We start from the raw sequence: 18,482 nt of genomic DNA on the forward strand, positions 1-18,482 counted from the left end.
TGGAAAAGAATTCCATATTTTTTTTAAAGTGTCAGAGACTGCACTGCTGCTATCACAACCAGGGTAGGCTAAGAGCTCTTCTGTCCAAGGTTACATGCCTGTCTCCACAAGGATGCAGCACCACAAAACAGGCTGCAACTGAACATCTTACCTTAGTCCAGCAGGGCTGCAAGAAAATTTGATGCTGGCAAAACACAAAGACTGCCTTCAGTAAAGCAACAGACTGAGATAAGGTGGAACAGGGAGCCCAGAGAAGGGCTCCTCTCTTCAGCTGCTCCTCATTTTCTTCCCATTCCCATTCACCCAGCTTTTCTCTTGCAAATTTTTACCGGTTAGTTTGTCCTGCTCTGCTCAGTCATTTTTAGTTCGAACTATTTATTTCTTCAATGAATACTGAAATTCTCGATCCTGGTAGAAGATACTAATCACAGATGATTGCAACCACCACCTCAAAAGTGGTTTAGGTGCATATGGGCCACAAAGCTTCTCCACACAAAACTCAAATGAGTCTTAAAAAAACAGACAAAAAGATAAAGAGGCTTCAGTAAACATTATTACCACCACTCCTCTTTGACCTGGTGTCTGGCAGCTCATACATCTTCCAAAATCCAATAAATACATTGCAGATTTTGCACATTTGCTACCTCTAAAGGTGTGTACCTTTTTCCACAGGGCTTTACTTAATTTTTTTTCAGGTGTTAGACAAGATAAAAGCATGTTGCTGATGTGCAAGTACATCAGCCCATTTTAGCGCCTGCTTTCAGGAATTCACACTAGAAAGCACATAGGTACATTCCTGAAAAAATAAAACTATATGTGAGTTTAGCAAAACATGGACCAATTGAAGCCCATATTGGCAAATTACCCAAAAACAAAGTATACTCCAGAGACTGCATGTGCCTACTTAGGTCAAATTAACCCTCAACAACAATAAAAACATAACACTGAAAGAACTTAAAGCACTAGCAATCTCAGGAGTCACAAGCTGATCATGTGTGGGTTTACAATGATAGTAATTTTTTCTTTATCTTGTTGCTGGTTTCATGTTTCCCTGTACATTGGGAGGAGACAAAGACCTCACAGCTTTGTCCCACCACAAAAACTCCAAAGAGAAGTCACATCAATTAGGGGATTGCAGAATGTATGCTACATAGAAAAATGCAGAAAAATACTTAAAACACCTACACATTTGGGACTAAGATCCCTCATAACACAATTCACTGACAGTCCTGGAATTGGTGCTAAGACAAATTTTGCCCACAGAGTCCTGTATAAATCTAAGTATTACTGTTATGTTCCTAAATGGCATCTGCACAACATGTAAAAAATTGCTTTAGTAGAAATCACTGATATTTAGAAAACAAAACTGAAAACATCTATTTAAATATTGCCACCATTTTCCACATTTTTCCACAATTTTCCCACAATTCTGTCCTCAAAAATTAGATGTTGTCCAATGAAAACATCTACTTTAAACAATTACTACTCTTATTCATAACCAGACAAGGATATTAGCTATTACACTAAAGTCATCATTTCCTTGTAAGGCACACTGTGTTTAATCACAGCTAAGAGCGTTCACCTGCAATGATTCCAAAATTTAGAATATTGTCCAAGACTATTAGTAACAAGTTAATATTCCAGCAGAAAAGTTGGACAGTGAGCAGAGTTCCAGACTCCAGCATGATTCTACATAAACTCTTCTGGAATCTGTTATTTTTGCCTCCTCTTAAACTCATATATATCCTTCATTCAAAGGTCTTGTGCTGCCAGTATGAGTGGAATTAATTATTTTTTCTCAAGCAGGCTATCAGTGCAACCAACTAAGGCAACAGGATTTACTCCCTGGTTTATCTTTTAGAGTTTATTACTTGGATCACAGTCCTAATAAAGAAACTACGGTCATCATGGTTTGAATTCTGCTTGCCAGTCACACCTACCCAGTCCTTCTGCAGCTTGTCAGTCTCTGAATAAAAAGGGAGACACACTGGCAAGCACACTGTTTCTCAGGCCTTCTATTACAATTACAAATACTCTGTTTTATTTTTTAGTCCAGATAAGGTAATAAGAAAACGATTAAAAGAGAAAGCAAGGTAAAATAGCTTTTGCAAAGAATGTGAAAAGTTGGCAAAAAATAAATTTCTGTTATGAAAGCTTGATATTTTCTCTCCAGAAATGCCAGAAAGGCGATGCGCTGTGTGCAGATATCTGATTTCAGAGCTAGGCATGGAGAAAACCCCACAAGATTGTAAAGGCTTTACTAGGTAAGTGTACTGTTAACAGCCTCACCTGAAGCCCTAAAGCTTTAACTGTGTTAAATGAGTACTTTAGGCACCATTTCTTGTTAACAAAGGAAAACATCATGGTTTAAATCAAATCGAGGGAAGGATATGTGTTTTGCACTGTTCTCTTCATTGCAGCAGGTATTTCAGTTACTCTGGAAGAGTCTACAGAATTAATTAGTTTTCATTTTGTTATCCAACAGAAAGGAATAGTTTTTATTCCTGTCCAGAACTGATTTTTGGTTCTTGCAATGACTGTTTTTTCTTCTGTTCTACTCAAAAAATGTAGGACAGACAATAATATCCTGCTCATCTTGGAAACATTTTAAAAATTATTTTCTGACAACCCACTTCTTCTGAGAGCTTTCACATGGTTTGCAGCTAATGTAATCCTACATTTTAAAGAGGATGGATTACAGAGAATTATCCTCCTAGTTATATTGCAAGTGATGAAAGGAACCTTTTTATTTTCCCTGATACGATTTTATTTCAGAGCAGCAGCCTGGAAACAACTGTACCTTTATGGTCAGTTCATGCCTTAGGTCACATCACCATTTGACTAACTAAGAGGAAGAGACAACTTTAAGGCCCCCTTATATTTTTACCCGTTTCCCTTCATTTCAGAAGTAGTGAAAATATTTTTTTTTTCCAATAAACTTGTATTGATGCTATCATATGATGTACTTTCTCCTGCTGGATTTCATTTTTTTTTGTCTGTAAGTTCATTCAGCCTGGCACTATTATATGCTGTGTTTATACAGAGATCAGATACAATGTGAATTCATTTTTAGCTGCTCCCATTTCACTTTGTTAACAAAAATAAATAGCAGCAATTTACAAATCCTGTCCTCTTCCATCTCCCTGTTATACTCAGAAGTAGGGGAGTCAGTTTCATTAGTTCCTCATTTGCTTTTCCTCCTTCTCCAACCCATACTGTTGGCATGAAGTGGAGGAATAAGATGCTAAATAGTTCCTCTCTTTCCTACACTTAAATCAGCTCCAGGTAAATAAAATGTGTAAATGTGGATTTCACTGCTTTGTGTAAGTTTGTACTGTAAGGCACAGATATTTGGTACCCTGTTCCATTTGCTGGCATGAAACAGTCTCTCAATGTTAAGACCCTTACTAAACATTTAGCATATGTCATGGCCAGCGTATCTTTGGCCAAAAGGCAAAGTAGAAGTAGAAGTAGTTGGTGAGAAGGATTTCTAGAGAAAGTTGCACAAATGTTTCCTTCAGATTCCTGCCCAAAGGGCAAGAGTGGTCTTCATGCTCCTTTTTTCATGAAACAAAGAGGGGAGTACTGGTACGTACAGCCCTCTGCTTTTCCTTGGTTTAAGAAGAGGTGTTACCATATTACTTTTGACAAATATTTTTGCTTTGTCCCGCTTTCCTGACTTATGGCAAACACATAATTTTCTGTGAAAATTAAAACACTGGCTTATCACTGTCTACATTCTGTTTTCTTCAGTCAAGGAAGGTGGAAAACACATCTTTGCTGAACCTCATATAAGAATAAAAAAACCCCAAAGAACTAAGCCTCCAAGCCACATGAATGACATATTTGGACAATATGTATTAGCTCAAGAAGCTGTTCCAGAGGTTACACAAGCTTTATAACCTACCCAACTTCACTATGAAACTATATATCCTAACCACATGCAAAGGTTCTGGCTGTGTAGTAAGAAGTAATGGATTTTTGCACTAAGAAACATGAGGTATTACCTAACTGATACAGGATATTGCCTAACTTGTTTTATAGAAATTATGGTACCAAAGATGAAGAGACTAAGGAAGTAATTGAAGATCAGCCTTCCAAACTTTGAAAAATTACACTCCTTTTCAAAATATTTTTAAAAGGTCATTACACGATAATCTGAAGCTGTTTCACAACTATTTTGCTCAGTGTAATAAAATAAAGCTTATAGTCTTCAGCCATAAAAAAAACAGACTGCTGCTCTAGTCAGTAATTATTCTCAGATAGTCATCTCAGATCTCATCAAACTAGAAGCTGATTTTTGTAGAACTGCTCAGTTCAGGTTTTAAAATAGAGCAGTAGAGTGCATAATCTAAGCCGACCTGTTGTATTGTTAATATACCCACTTCAACCAAGCACTTCCATTTTCATATTATTGCTTATCTCCTTGTTTTCCTTTCACAAAGAGAAGATAATACCTATTATTTGCCATGGAAATGATTTCTAGTTCCTTAGGAAGATGATCTACTAGATTTGTTACACTTGAAAAAGACCCAAAACTTATGCACTTGGTGCGTGACACATTCTTAGGCATGCACTGATGCACAAACAACTGACAGATTATTTTTTGTGAAAGCATAAACTGTACCAGATTGCCTGGTTGTAGCCAAAATTGGCATCAATTGCTGTTTGTGTTCAGTAACCAACAAACTTAGTTCTGCTGATTAGAGCATGGTACTTATAACACCAAGATCAAGGGATCGATCCCCACATGAGCCATTTACTTAAGAGTTGGACTGGATGATCCATGTGGGTCCCTTTCAAGTCAGGGTATTCTGTCAATCTGTGAAATCCAGTAGAAATCAAGGCAAATATATATTCAGAATTTGATGATTTCCAGCAACTATATTAACCAATGCCAATGTCAAAAGATTTCCTGGTCTGTTAATCAAAGCTATTGTTAAAAAAATTTTTAAAAGGCTATGCCTGGAAAGGAAACAGCAAATCCTCCATTCTGGAGTGTCAGGTGTGCTACCTAAACATTACAGTGGCCACAAGCACCCATTTTATTATTGCTCAAGTATAATATTTGATTTGGACAATTTGAGAGGGAATTAATATAACAGCTCTTTGTACATATTGCAGAAGGCAATGCAGTTCATCTGTCAAAAAATTGCTCCACACTTTCTTGCAGCGTGTGGCAGAAGATTATGAACTGGCCATTTTCTGCCATACGAATTTATCTGTTCAGAAATTAAACATTCACACTGTACTTAAAGTGTATTATGGGTCAGGTTTTTTCTGCTAGAGAATTTTTGCATCAGTAATTATTTCTCGGAAGTTAGAGTTTAATTGAAAGCTGCTTAGATGCAGAAAACAGAAAAACACTGGCTTGCTCACCTCCAGGTGATGTTCTTCAACTGTGCCAGAATTCTGTTTGTGCAGCTGCTGTACTGCTTTTAAAGTAGGTGAAGAATGAAATCCCTTCATGACTTAAGTTTGTTGTTTTTTATCTCTGAATCAAACATATTTTTCTCTGGACTGTTCTGGAGTAGATAATTCTAGGTTTTCTGCAGATTATCAATAGACTGTTCCCACATACCACCAAGGCGGTTTGCGAGTGAACTTTAATAAACAAGAGACAGGAAATCCTGGTAGATTTCCACTTATGGTTCTCAGCATAGCTCACATGAGTATTTCTCGATCACCAAATACTGGATCAGCCTCGAAGAAAAGCACTAAGCAGAGCTATTTTATAATGAATTGGCTACTTCTTGCCTCAGGGGAACACTGCAGTATCCTGAAGTATACTGCCCATATAAATCATACTCTATATATTGTGCCAGGCAACCAGGATGCAGAAGTCATTGCCTTGTTTGCCCTTTGGTTGATGAGTCTTACTCATTCAAGCAATTCTGCATTTTCAAGACCTGCCTGGAATCAACCTGCAGAAGGGACTTACACACAGATGTGGTACTGAGCGACATGGTTTAGGGGAGGATTTTGGCAGTATTAGGTTTATGATTGGACTTGTTGATCATAAGTCTTCTCCAACATAAATGATTCTATGATCTGACTCAATTCAACCTGAAAACTCCAAATGATTAAGTTTATATATGGGGGGTTGTGATAGACCAATGCAAAATAGCAAATAGCAGAGACCAAAATCTGACCCGCAACTCTCAAAGAAAGTATTTGAACAACTGTAAGAATTAGATGGATGATGTAAGTCCACAAGATTTTTACACTTATTTCTGCAGTAGTTGCTTTAATATTCTTTAATATTTTTATATTTTTTCTATAAGACCTTTCTATTCAAGAAGTCAGGCACTCATGAACACTACAATAAAAATTTTCCCAGAACTGAGCACAGTGAATAAAAGAAACAGTTTCAGACTCATGAGGGATTATGACAGATTAATAAGGCAAAAATAAATTAAAGAACTCAAAAAAAATCTTGAGTTTCGTTAAAACAAATAGTGCACAACAAATTAAATAAAAGATGCAAAGCTGAAGTCACCAAACATCAGGGCTGGTATCTTTTAAAAGTAGTCTTGCAGCCCAAGGGCTAAGGAATACTCCAGGCCATTCCTTGACAGCTGTAAGCAATGAGACAGTGGAAAGTGACGACAAACAGCTGCTGGAGGGCAGGAGAAAATAGGACCAAGCATTTTGCGTTGCCTATGACACGAACCCCATGAGGAGATGAATTTTTGAAGACTGCGTTATCACTTTGCTTTTATTTCAAAATCGTGTACTTCTTTCAGGTCTTGCAGAACATACAGAAGACTATCACATAACCTTCAATTTTCAAGTATGTAAAACTGTTCCGTGAACAAATTGCTCTACACTTACTCCAAATTGACCTAAATTGTTATTACTCACCATGGAAATATTTCCAGTGGCTAGTTCTCCCCATCTATAGCTATTAGTCAAGGTGACATAGGAAGTGTTGAAATGGCAGATCTTGTTAGAACACTAATAAGAAAGAAGTTAATAATTCTGCAAGTTAACTTTACGACCAATTAATCATACAGTGTGATGAGTGCTGGAGGCATTCTATTCCAGATGCATATCCTAATTTACCTGCACTAAAGCACACCCCAGGAAGATAGCTTTGTGCTTGAAATATAAAGCATGTAGAGCTAAAAGGAAGTCGCTTTTGGGCTTCCAAGAATTCAAGCTATGAAATAAAATCTTTTGCATTTCACGGGTGTTATACAATGCAGAGCACTCTTACCTCCATGGGAAAAGCCTTAAAATTAACTGTGTGTTCAGAACCACGCTGGTTTTCTCTCCCCCAGTGAAATCGAACATCGTGTAGTTCAAACTCGTGTCCCCGAGGTAACGGGCCCCCTATTAACACTGAGAAAGAAGATAAATGGTAAAGAACTTGCCTTTCGGAGCAAACAAGCCACTGAATATATTCTCCAAATACAAAAAGGAGCTTGTGGCAATCTTCTATATTATTAGTGGTACCAGAGAGGAGAGTTAAGTTCACAGACTTGTCGCCTTTACTTCTGAAGAACCTTGCAGGTACAGAACATGAATTGAGGCAGTTACAAAAAGCAGTAAAACTGCTGTCACACTGAACTTTTTTTTTATGATGAAGAACACCAAATAAAAGCATTGTACCTTTACCAGTCAGAAGAGGGAATGTTTATTTGTCTTATCAAGACATTATCTGTGTGCTCTAAACAGATGGCAGGGGTTCTGAATTGAACTGGGAAGTAACCTCCAAGTTGTCTAAATGTTTAATCTCCATCACCTATATTTACTATGGGTCACAGAAATGGATAGAAAACTTTTGACAGCAAATATTTTGCTGGATAAAGGTGTTCAGTCATATACCACCTGTCAGGCTTCTGAGATACTGAACACCACCACACCAAGATATAATCAAACCCACACACTGGAGCAAAACCAGCAAAAACAGCATACCTCATTTACCTAAAAGAAGCCTCTAGGCAGCCATGGGTTTTCCTTCAGTTTATTAAACATCTGGAATTTCTTAAAAGCATCTGTCCACAATCACAACATGTGCACCAAAAAATGTATATAGCTGCTCAGTACTTTTGCATGAATAGAGACTTCCACCAGAAGTAGTAAAAGCAAGCAATAGTGAGGCCAAATCTGGTATGGAATTAATCAACAGAAACATTTCACCCAGGGATTTCTGAATCTGCTTTAGATCAAATATTACACCACAAGCTGGAGGTAACTTCCCACTCAAATCATTGAATATTGGCTTCTAGGCAGGGCTGAGTTTTATTTAAGGGCATTCACGGTCTTCCCCAGAATCCATTAAATTCTATCTTACATTTCATAGACTTGGAATTAATCTTTTACAATCTCTGATAATTGATAAGGATTATTTAACTGCATTAAATATAGCCTTAGGGAATTAGTTCCATAATATATAGCTATTTTGGCACACAAACTATACCACCTGAGTTTAGAGCACAAGAGGCAGTGTAATACTAAAACATAAGCTAGCAATTGAATTGAATTACAACTGTACAAACATAAAACCAAAGGTATGAAACTGTAAAAAAAAAGAAAACAGATCAATTATGGTTTTCATAAGCAATTACCCTGGGGCAAAAAAAAGTCAAATATTCCAATTAATCCTCCTTTAATAATTCTTCACAACTAATCTAACAGTCTTTAGAGTTTCTAAAATGAAATGTCCTAAATATAATTATAGATCCAGATTTGCTCCTTAACCTTGCTTTATCTATATTCCATCTATACCTGTATCCCCTAAAGGGAAAATCTACAAAACCAGTGAACACTTGAGGAATAAACCAATTGAAGTATTTAAGAAATCTGGACAAACAAAAAGAATCATGATACTCAATTAGTTCTTAATTAGGACAATAATAATTAGAAGAATAAAAATAATAATCTCAATCAGGAAAATTGAGCCTTTTCTGTTTTAAAACACTTCTCTGAGAAAAACTGTAACTAGAAAAAGAAATGTTTTTTATATGATGTAGTTCTGGGTGTCCAGGAGCTTCAAAGAGTTTATTTCCAAGGCTTCAGTTAGGACACTGATCCCATTATAGAACTATTTTATAGTTGGTCATGATTCATCCACCTAATGCACCACACGTATTCCACTATCAAAATGAAAGCAGCTGTGAAAATGTCTGCAATTAAATAATGAGCAGGATTTGGGAATTCTATATGGACTGCATGCCTTGAATTAAAGGATAAAAACATTCACCAGTAATGACAAATTTATTTTTAATATGTAACTTAATCAGTTTATGTTTTTCCATAAAGAACTTTTTCTTTGACTGCTAGCATTACAGTAGATGAGGATCTCTTGCACATTAATTGGACAGAGTTTCAAAAGCATCCAGTGCTCAATAGTTCTCAGCAAAATAATCTGGCTAAATGGCTATGTCATCAGAGATCTCCTGCGAGGAAAAGAAACTGTAGGAGTTTCTGCAGTCCCTGAAAAATGGCCAGGATACTAGGCCAGGTTCAATCACAGCTTATTAACTCTTTTCTCCTCTTGGTAGGTTTAATAAATGCTGTCTTCTCCCTCCCAAATTATTCCCAGTTCACAAAGGAAAAATGGGAAACTACATAACATTATATTTAAAGAAAAGCTGAAACTAAACCAAGAGTTCCTAAATCATAATTCCATACGTCAGTCATAAACTTTTTCTCTATTTCACATTTCCTTATAATTCAAGAGACATCTGTCTGGCATCACATTGCATTCAAGTGTAAAAGAAGTCTTTCCTTTTTTCTAATTCTCTTAATGGTTTTGCAAAGGCATTTAGGTGTGTTGATCCCATCTTATTAATTATCACTACTAAGTTAGAAACTGCCCTTGGGAAAGGTAGGATGGACGGAGTTGCCTTTTGGGATGTGAATGATGAGGTACTTGTGGTCACTCTCACTTCCTCCACAGGAGAATTCAAGAACTCCTGATCCTGCAAAGAGAGCCTTATCCCTTGGGAAAAGAGTTCCGCTTCTGATGAAGGCAGTAAAACTGATTGGAAGTACAACATTTCTTTATTGCAAACCTGCAAAATTCCATGTAAAGAAACTTTCTGTGTTGCAAAAATACATGGAATTTATCATAGAAAGGAAATTCATTATTTCTGAGATAACAGACCCCTCCTTTTTAAAAAAACTGTGTGAAACTGAACTGACTCCCTCACTTAGCACAGCTGTAGTTCCCAGTATTACTGACTTCTCAGAAGGAAACAGAAGTTGGAATGTCTCATGGTTTGACAATGTTCAGCTGTTTAAATGCCCCCAAAGGGCTGTTACTAGCTAAGACGGGTTAGAATAACATAGAGGCTCTTCCAAACACATGGTAAGAACTACTGCAGTGCTGGAAAGAAAAATGGACTTTTTTCCTCCCTACTTTCTTGTCTCCTTCATAGAGAATAATTTACCCAGATGAAAAGTCTGGATAAGATATAGCAATTTCATGCATGTTGGAATCGCTTCTTTTATTATTTTCTTCTAAATCATGTTTGATGAGTGACACCAAAACTGTCATCCTTTAAGAAATGAGGACTGCATTCTACCTGGTCCTCATCAATATTGTGAGCATGTATAACTGGTGTATCTATCTGAAGCTGTCCAGTTCTGTAGGTAGTATTCCTACAGAACCCACACAAGTTAATGAGAAAAAGCACTTTTAACTTACATGGTCTTTGAACCATGAACAAATCTTGCCAGCTGTACAGAACAGTTTGGCACTACACTGTCTTAGCAGTAGTCTGTACTGCTTCTGAGTTCAGACAGCTGTTAATGCCAGTGAATTGGATACCACCACCACAAGAAGAAATTCTGGACGTGCTTTGAAGCAATCTCACTGACCATCCAGTCTGGCATCGAAATCTGCAACTCCCATCGCAACACTTGCTCCTCTTCCTACCGAAGTCAACACCAACACTTTCACTGAGCATAGTCCATGCTGAATGGGCACAACTGCCCTCAGCTGGAAAAGGCTGCTTTTCCTAAACTCCAGGACATGAGTACAGTGAGTCTTCAGGCAACACAAGTTTTAGCCGGGAAAATTAAGGCCATGTTTCGGCATACCTGATTTTGACTTCAGGGCAATTTGAATCGAATGCCCGTCGTTGATCACTTCGCAGTCACGACACACCACGTAGTTCGGTGACAAACGCACTTCCAGGAGCGAGGGGTCATATTTGGCTTCTCTCGAGTTCAAGTTAATGGGCGACTGGTACTCCCCGTTAGCATCGGGGAAAATCAGCCCCCACTCCACTCCTGAGGCACAAGGGAAAAGGGTTACGGGGGAGCCGGCGCCCCGCGCTGCGGGTCAGACAGACCCTGCCCCGCCGAGGGAAGGGGCTCCGCGGCCGCCGCCCTCCGCCAGCGGGGATGGACCTGCCGCGGGACGGCCGGGGAGCGAACCCCGCTCTGCTCCGTGGTCCGCCACTGAAATCCCCGCACCGCCTCCTCCTCCCCCGGCAGCGGACAAAGTTTCTCCCCGGCGGAGTCGCCGCCCGCTCCTCACCTTCCTCGTAGCCCCACTCCGGAGCCTCCTCCCGGCGCGGCCGGGGCTCGGCGCCCTCGATCAGGCTCCTGTCAGCCATGGGCGGGCTGCGCCGAGTGCGAGCGTGTGCGGGGCGAGCCGGGCTGGCGGCGCTCGGCTCCGCGCCTGGAGCTCCCCCGCACTCCGCCCCCGGGGCAGGGGCAGGGCCGGGGGCGGCCACCGGGAGCCCCGGGAGCCGGGCGCTGTCCCAGCGGCGCGGCGAGGCGAGAGAGAGGTGAGGCGGTAGCGGGCGTTCCCGGCGGGACGCTGCTCCTGAGCTTCCCTGCGTCTTCCTCGCTCGCCGTCCTCCGCAGCCCTCCCTAGCCCGGGAGGGTGGGTGTCTCCGCAGCTCCCGCTGCCCCTCCAGCTGGGCACAGGAGCTCTGTGCACCCAGCGACACCCCGGGAGAGCAACTTTAACAAGGCGAAGGGCAAAGCCCGGCCACTGGGGAGGAACAATCCAGACGCCGGGACAGGTGGGGGACTACCTGACTGGAATGCAGTTTGGCACTGGGTGGGTGAGTCCCACCCACCCTGGGTCCCGGTGAGCATCAAGTTAGACATGAGTTAGCAGTGTGCCCTTGCCACAAAGAATGATACCTTGGGCTGCATTAGGCAAAGCAATTCCAACAAGTCGAAGGAGGTGATCCTGCTCCTCTGCTCAGCACGGGTGAGGACACACCTGGGGTGCTGGGTTCAGATCTGGGCTGCTCCAGTACAGAGATGTGAACATACTGGAGAGAGTCCAACAAATGGTCATGACCATGGTTAAGGTGCTGGACCATCCCTTCCATAAGGAAAGGCTGAGAGATCTGGGACTGTTCAGCTGAGAAACGGGCAGGCTTGGGGATCTCACAAATAGCTGAAGGGAAAATGCAAAGAGGGTGAAGCCAGGCTCCTCTCTGTGGGGCCCAGTAACATGACCAGTGGTTAGGGGCACAAATTGAAACATAGATTTTTTTGAACATCAGGAAACAATTTTTACTGTGAGAATGACTAAGCCCTGGCACAGGCTGCCCCAGGAGGTTGGGGAGTCTCCATCCATGAAGGTATTAATGTGAACACAGTCCTTGTTGTGGGCAGCCCTGCTTGAGCAGGGGATTTGAACAAGGTGATGTCCAGAAGTTCCTTCCAACATCAGCCATTCTGTGACTCTGTGTTTACTCCTCACTACTGAGCACTGTGTCCCTTCTGTGGAGGAACAGAAACCCTCAGTGAGGATAAGGAAACTATCAAATAAGGAAGGGAGCTCACTTCTGCCCTTTCTGTCCTAAAGGGAGAAGTGTGGCATCAATTTCTACTGCAAATTATTCAAAAATGAAGGGTTTAGAGGAAACTCTTTCCCCAAGATGAAGATGCCTCAGTTCAAGGTTATGAAAGGACTCCTCATTCTCCTTTGAAAACAGCCGTTTATGGAACTAGAGAATATTCATTCTGTCAGGGGAAAAAAGGACAGAAGGGACCTCTGTTATAGAGATCTCTTCTAGGCAGCGGCCCAAAATCTTGCATCAGTGACAGGAAGGGAAACAGGAATGTAGTACTGGCAGTCTGTAATCCCTGACAGCAATCAGAAAAGGTAACAGAGGCAGTCAAATAGCATTGCTATAATGGTAAGAAGTGCCCTTTTCTTACCATCCTAGTCACTTAAAGTCAGTGACCAGACCTCCCTGAATTCTGGTATCCCAAGGTGATAACATCTTGATCCTGTGCTGTTGATCCACAAGGTTTGATCTCAGTGTGAAGCTCGTTGTGCTTCAGTGATCCCCAACTCAGCAGCAGTATCTGTGACTCCTGTGCAACACTGACAGGGGAACAGAAATTATCATCAGTGTAAGTGTGAGATGAAAAAAGAAGGACTGAGATGAAACTTCATTAATGAAGCAAGAGAGTACTGGTTCATGAGCTGCATGCAAGGTGAAAAAAAAAATAGGGCAAAAGAAGTGGTGTTTACTGGGTTGGGATTTTTCAAGAGCAGAGAAGAAACACAGATTTCCTTCTGCAGTATCATCCTACCCAAATTACAGTTTATTGAGGAAAAAAACCCAAACAGACATTTTTCATATATTGAGCACCTGACAACAGTACAAAGAGAAAACTCAGATATTTTTTACGTGCATTTTAGTCACACAAGGTATCATGTTGTATATGCATACCCATCTCACATAGCCAACTGGCTTTATTAAGTTGTTAAGTTTTATAATCTACTCACTTCTAAAACACACACCAGCTGCTTCTATTAATGTAGATTCCTTTGAATCATTGTTCAACCACATGGGGAAAAAACAAACATTAACAAAAATTCTGGTCCATCTGACTGGAAATTAATTTTCTTCTAAAAAGGGAGTCTTATATTTTGGAAACAAACCAAATAGTCCTAGGAGGCTGGGTTCATTCCCTTAGTCCTTGAAATACAGTATTTCATTCATTCATGTTCTCTATTAAGTCTTTTCCTGCAGTAACCTTCCTGTGGGATGTCTGTTCTAGAATTACATGCTTATGAGGGGCAACTCTATCATACCTGTGAGTTTCTGTCTTGCAATAAATACTTTTCATGGTTTGCTATATATTTGTTGCCCTTCCTTTTAACCTTTCAATTCTTTCCATATTCCTCAGCAAAATTAGGCATAGTAGGTAAATCCTTGCTGAATAATTGACATATCTTTATTCCCATATGTCTGCTGAGTAGTTTTTTTGCAAATATTCTGTTTCTTCCTTAGTATCTGTCAGGCACAGATTAGAGAATCAAAAGATTAAATTCTACTGAAGATTCCTGGGATTTCTTTAATGGTGAAGTATGTAAGTAACAAAGGAGTTTGCTTCTCCCTAAGGAAATGGAGCATGGGACTGAGCCCTCACATTAAACTCCAGTGATAAATGGGAATATTGACCTTACAAAAATGGATTAAGATGAATGTGGATATTGACTTCTGCACAAACCAACTCATTCATTTATGGACCCAGCTTCAAATAAAAGGGCTGAAACAATCAGATGGAGATAGTGGCATGAGCTAAGATTTGTTCAAAATCAGTGGGATTTTATCTCCTTTAATGATACAAATGTAAAATTATTTGTGTAGAAGCTCCAAATAGTTGAATTTACAATGAAAAGATATTAAATATATAACTATAATACATCTAAATGCACTCTTTATTCTGCAAAAATGCATTACCCATGATGTTTGCCACATTGGCTCAACACACTGAAAAATCTAGACAGGTATAGTTATGGCGCCCAAGCTAATATTAAATCGTTGAGCAAAAAGTAGGAGAAGCTCAGCCAGCATGAACTTCATAAGTGACATAACACCTCATCAACAGAAGCGGGAGCAAGAGATCTCTCTCCTGAATCCTGGTTCACCCTTTGATTCTGTGGAACATGCTGACTTCTTGTTTAACTGGGATTAATGATCACAGCCTTTGATAGTACCAGGAATAAAAAGCTCAGGCACAGATCCAGGGCTTAATAGTTCCTCTTTGAACTCACACAACAGTAGTTCAGAAGCAGTGTAGTCTCTGACATTCCTTTTGTCAAACAAGAAATGGCATTTTGAAACATGGTTAGAATAATACGTAATCCTGGTGAGATCCCAAGCAACTATTCATCTGTTTTCTATATCTAGATATTCTGTTTTGTTCTACATTGTTTTTTTCTTTTTTCAGAAAATGCATCTTCCCCAAACACCTTTAAAGGTATATACTAGGAAAACTGGGTCTGAACCAATATTCACCATCCAAACGCTGAAAAATTTTTATGTGACAATACCCATTAATGACTAGCAACATTTTTTTTTAAAGGTTATATGTCCACAACTTTACTTACTGCTTTCATCATTCTGAAAAGGGAGAGTCCAGCACAGAGAACTGTACAGATTACTAAGAAATCTATAGGACAAAAGAAAAGCAGAATTACACACAAGTTATTTTAGACTGTACATCCCTACCTGCATGATTCTTTGCAACCACAGAACTGACAGTTATTTCCTTGGTGCAAGGAATGAGAAATTCAGACTTTGAGATGATCATATTTCCTGTATTATCCATTTTTTTCTTTATTATGTTGCTGCCAACATACAGTAGGTGAGAGCATGCAGGATTTAATATTTTGTTAAGGAGGGAATTGTTCTATGGCATATTAGAGCATTCCATTTGGGGTAATTTGGAGTCTATTTATGCTTCTGCAAGCCAGATCTCCGTTCTTGCCAAGGTGTCCTGAAAGAAAAGGCTTTGTCCATATAACAAGACAGCTGAAGGGACCTGAAGCATCTACTTTTTCCAGTAAATAGGGCTTCCTATATTTCTTCCTGTGTTGACTATGAGGTTGAGCAGCAAATATCTCCCACGTGGTCTTGTTTCTATCTTTATTTCACGCCAGATTACGCTCTCAAAGAACTTGGATTCTTTTCCAAGTTTAGAAGTATAAGCACAGAGTTCTGCATTTAAACTTTAAAGCACAAGCTTATATGTACCAATACCAAAAATCTCTCATTTTAAAAGGAACTTGTTCATTAGAAGGAATAATATTCCAGTATTCCTGGAATTATACTATTTGCCTATTTTTATTTTCTTCATCTGTGGTAATGCATTACAGAACGGAAAATTTGGTTGGGTAGTTCAAACAGTCCAAGATGAAAAGGTAAAAGGAGACTATTTCCAATAAAGAGGCCATTTATAGCAAAAATAAACCATTCACAGTGAAAGACACTGTATCTTTGCAAGTCAGGTTTACATTGGCAAATGCCATTCTGCAAACATTGCAAAAATATGTCAGCTGAATCCCAATTTCCCCTTACATCTACACCAAAGGGTGGTTTCCATAGCCTTGTGTGTTTTAATGGTCTGTAAGTGTAAATTTGTGCTTCATGGTTTTGCCAGCTAATAGGACAGCAGACTGTCCTATTAGACTATTAGAAACGCAGTTCACAAGTTTCACTTCACAATATGCATTGTTTGGGTGGGGAATTTAAAGATCAACATACTGATCTGCAAGTATGTACAGACATTTTTTCTACAGTATAGTTACAAAACTTTTACATGCATAAGAGATGAGGGGAAAATGGGAAGAAGCCACAAATCTATTCCTATAATTGGTGTGTATTCTCCCAGTGTTCAAATGTGTAAAACAGGACTATTATGTCTGCCCATGAGAATTTAGACATACAGCTTGAGGACATTAAAACTATAGGGGGATAGTGTCAAGCTTTAAAAAAAAACAAAAAACAAGTAATAGGAAGTCATTTTTAAGGACTGAAAATACTACCAACAAAAAGGAACAGAAGAAATAATAATAAAGTACAGTGTATTTTAGGGCACACAAAAAAATTTAGAGAGTAATCTATGTAGTCTGCTGGAGCATTTCTTTTCCCTAAAAGGATCTAGCCCTGGGGAAAAAAATGTGTAAATAATTACAAAAAATGGTAGATACAATAGGAATTACTGATGAAGTAAAATAAGCGCAAAAGTAAAGTGAATTCCTGAAGACAACAGAAGACTAGAAGGGAAGTGAGATTTTTTCTCTGCTATTGGGCTAAAAGGAAAGCGCAGTTAAAGGATGAAATAAGATGTCTCTGAAACACAGAATGCAAATTATAATCAAGGGCCCTGACATGGCAAAATTCCTATTTCTTTATTTCTTTAGGAAGGAAGCAAAACTAATGATACACCCAGATGCAAATTAAAGGAAGAAGATGGGAAGCTCAGGGGGGAAATCTGCAATAAGGAGATGATAAATATGTATTTACCTAGCTGTAATAATTTCAGATCTTTAACATTATATGAGATTCTTGAAGAATTATGAATTTCATCTAATAGCTATTGAAAAGGAGTGGCTCTTTGTCAGTGGAACTGATAGATGTTAAATCCACCACTTGAAAATTAAATGTTTCAAAGAGAAGCACTGAATCAGGGAAAGATATAATACCTTCTACAGTTTAAAATAAAAGGAGAGGATGAGCTAAATAATGGGCCTGATCATTTTTTCACTAGAAGAGCACAAGCAGGTGTTGGCTTACAGGTGTTGGCTTTTCAGCTGGGAAGCTTGTGAGAAAGAGGAAGCACTGATCAGCATGAAGTGACAAGGAGATAACAACATATTTGAGTCTGTAAAATGATGGTGAAAGGAGTGTCAGTTCATCATTCATTCTACTAAGTTTCACTTATCAATGTGCCAACATCCATAGCTGGCAGAGTGCTCATGTGCCCTGTTCTGGAAAAGCTACAAAATTGTACATTCAGAGCATAATCTTCTTCCTATATCACAAGTTATTACTCATGTATTAAGTTAATTATTTGGCTATCAATAAATATTAATTTGTGTTTAGCCACAGCACATTTTTCAGAAATGCCTGTCCTGAAGACATCAAGACATGAAGAACTCATTACTTTGAGAGCTCATTCCAGTGGTTAATCTCTTTCAGTGATAATTAATGGGTTTTCAATTCAAATTTGAATTTTTCTGGCATTAACTCTGAGACTCTATTTCATGTTATGCTTTTTTGCCTTGACAGAAAAGCCTTTATTGCTTTGTGTTGCTCTCTAATGTACTCACCTGTGTTAGTCCCATCAACTCTGTGAGGTTTAAACAAAAGAAGCTCATTAACACTCTCTAGAGGGTTAAGACCAAGATATCTTGGGTTTAGCTTTTTTCTGCACATTTTCCCATTTTCCACATTAAAAATACAGACACTAGAATTCTCCTGAGTAGGTCTTGTTTTACCTCTATGTACTCATTTCTTTTTTATTTGTATATTTAGGATTCACATTAGTCTTTTTTTGCTGTTGAATCAAATATTGGCTCTCTTGTTTGTTGCGATTTAGTACAAACATTAAATCCTCTTTGTGAATCAGGATATCCAGTCGCCAGTCTACAGAACATGGACACAGACTGCATTATCGTTTTACATTTTGTTGACCTAAAATGCCATTCATTTGAATGAGCCCTAGTCTTCCTTTTTAATCAGTATCTCATACATTAC

General features: G+C 39.1%; 1 protein-coding gene across 2 annotated transcripts in view; it reads right to left on the reverse strand.

Moving 5' to 3' along the window:
* The window catches only part of CA8 (carbonic anhydrase 8), a 60,323-nt gene extending 48,349 nt beyond the window's left edge, over positions 1-11,974 (reverse strand). The window contains exons 1-3 of one of the 2 annotated variants that reach the window (XM_072924675.1): positions 11,495-11,974; positions 11,053-11,244; positions 7,220-7,344 (exon numbers count right to left, since the gene is read on the reverse strand). In XM_072924675.1, the coding sequence (XP_072780776.1) occupies positions 7,220-7,344; positions 11,053-11,244; positions 11,495-11,573 (396 nt within the window). In that variant the 5' untranslated portion in view covers positions 11,574-11,974. The remainder of the gene's footprint in view (positions 1-7,219; positions 7,345-11,052; positions 11,245-11,494) is intronic. The other variant, XM_030266237.4, reaches the window with a different exon arrangement.
* Between the last annotated feature and the right edge of the window lie 6,508 nt (positions 11,975-18,482).

This window comes from Taeniopygia guttata, chromosome 2, assembly GCF_048771995.1.
Source record: "Taeniopygia guttata chromosome 2, bTaeGut7.mat, whole genome shotgun sequence".
Lineage (NCBI taxonomy): Eukaryota > Metazoa > Chordata > Aves > Passeriformes > Estrildidae > Taeniopygia > Taeniopygia guttata.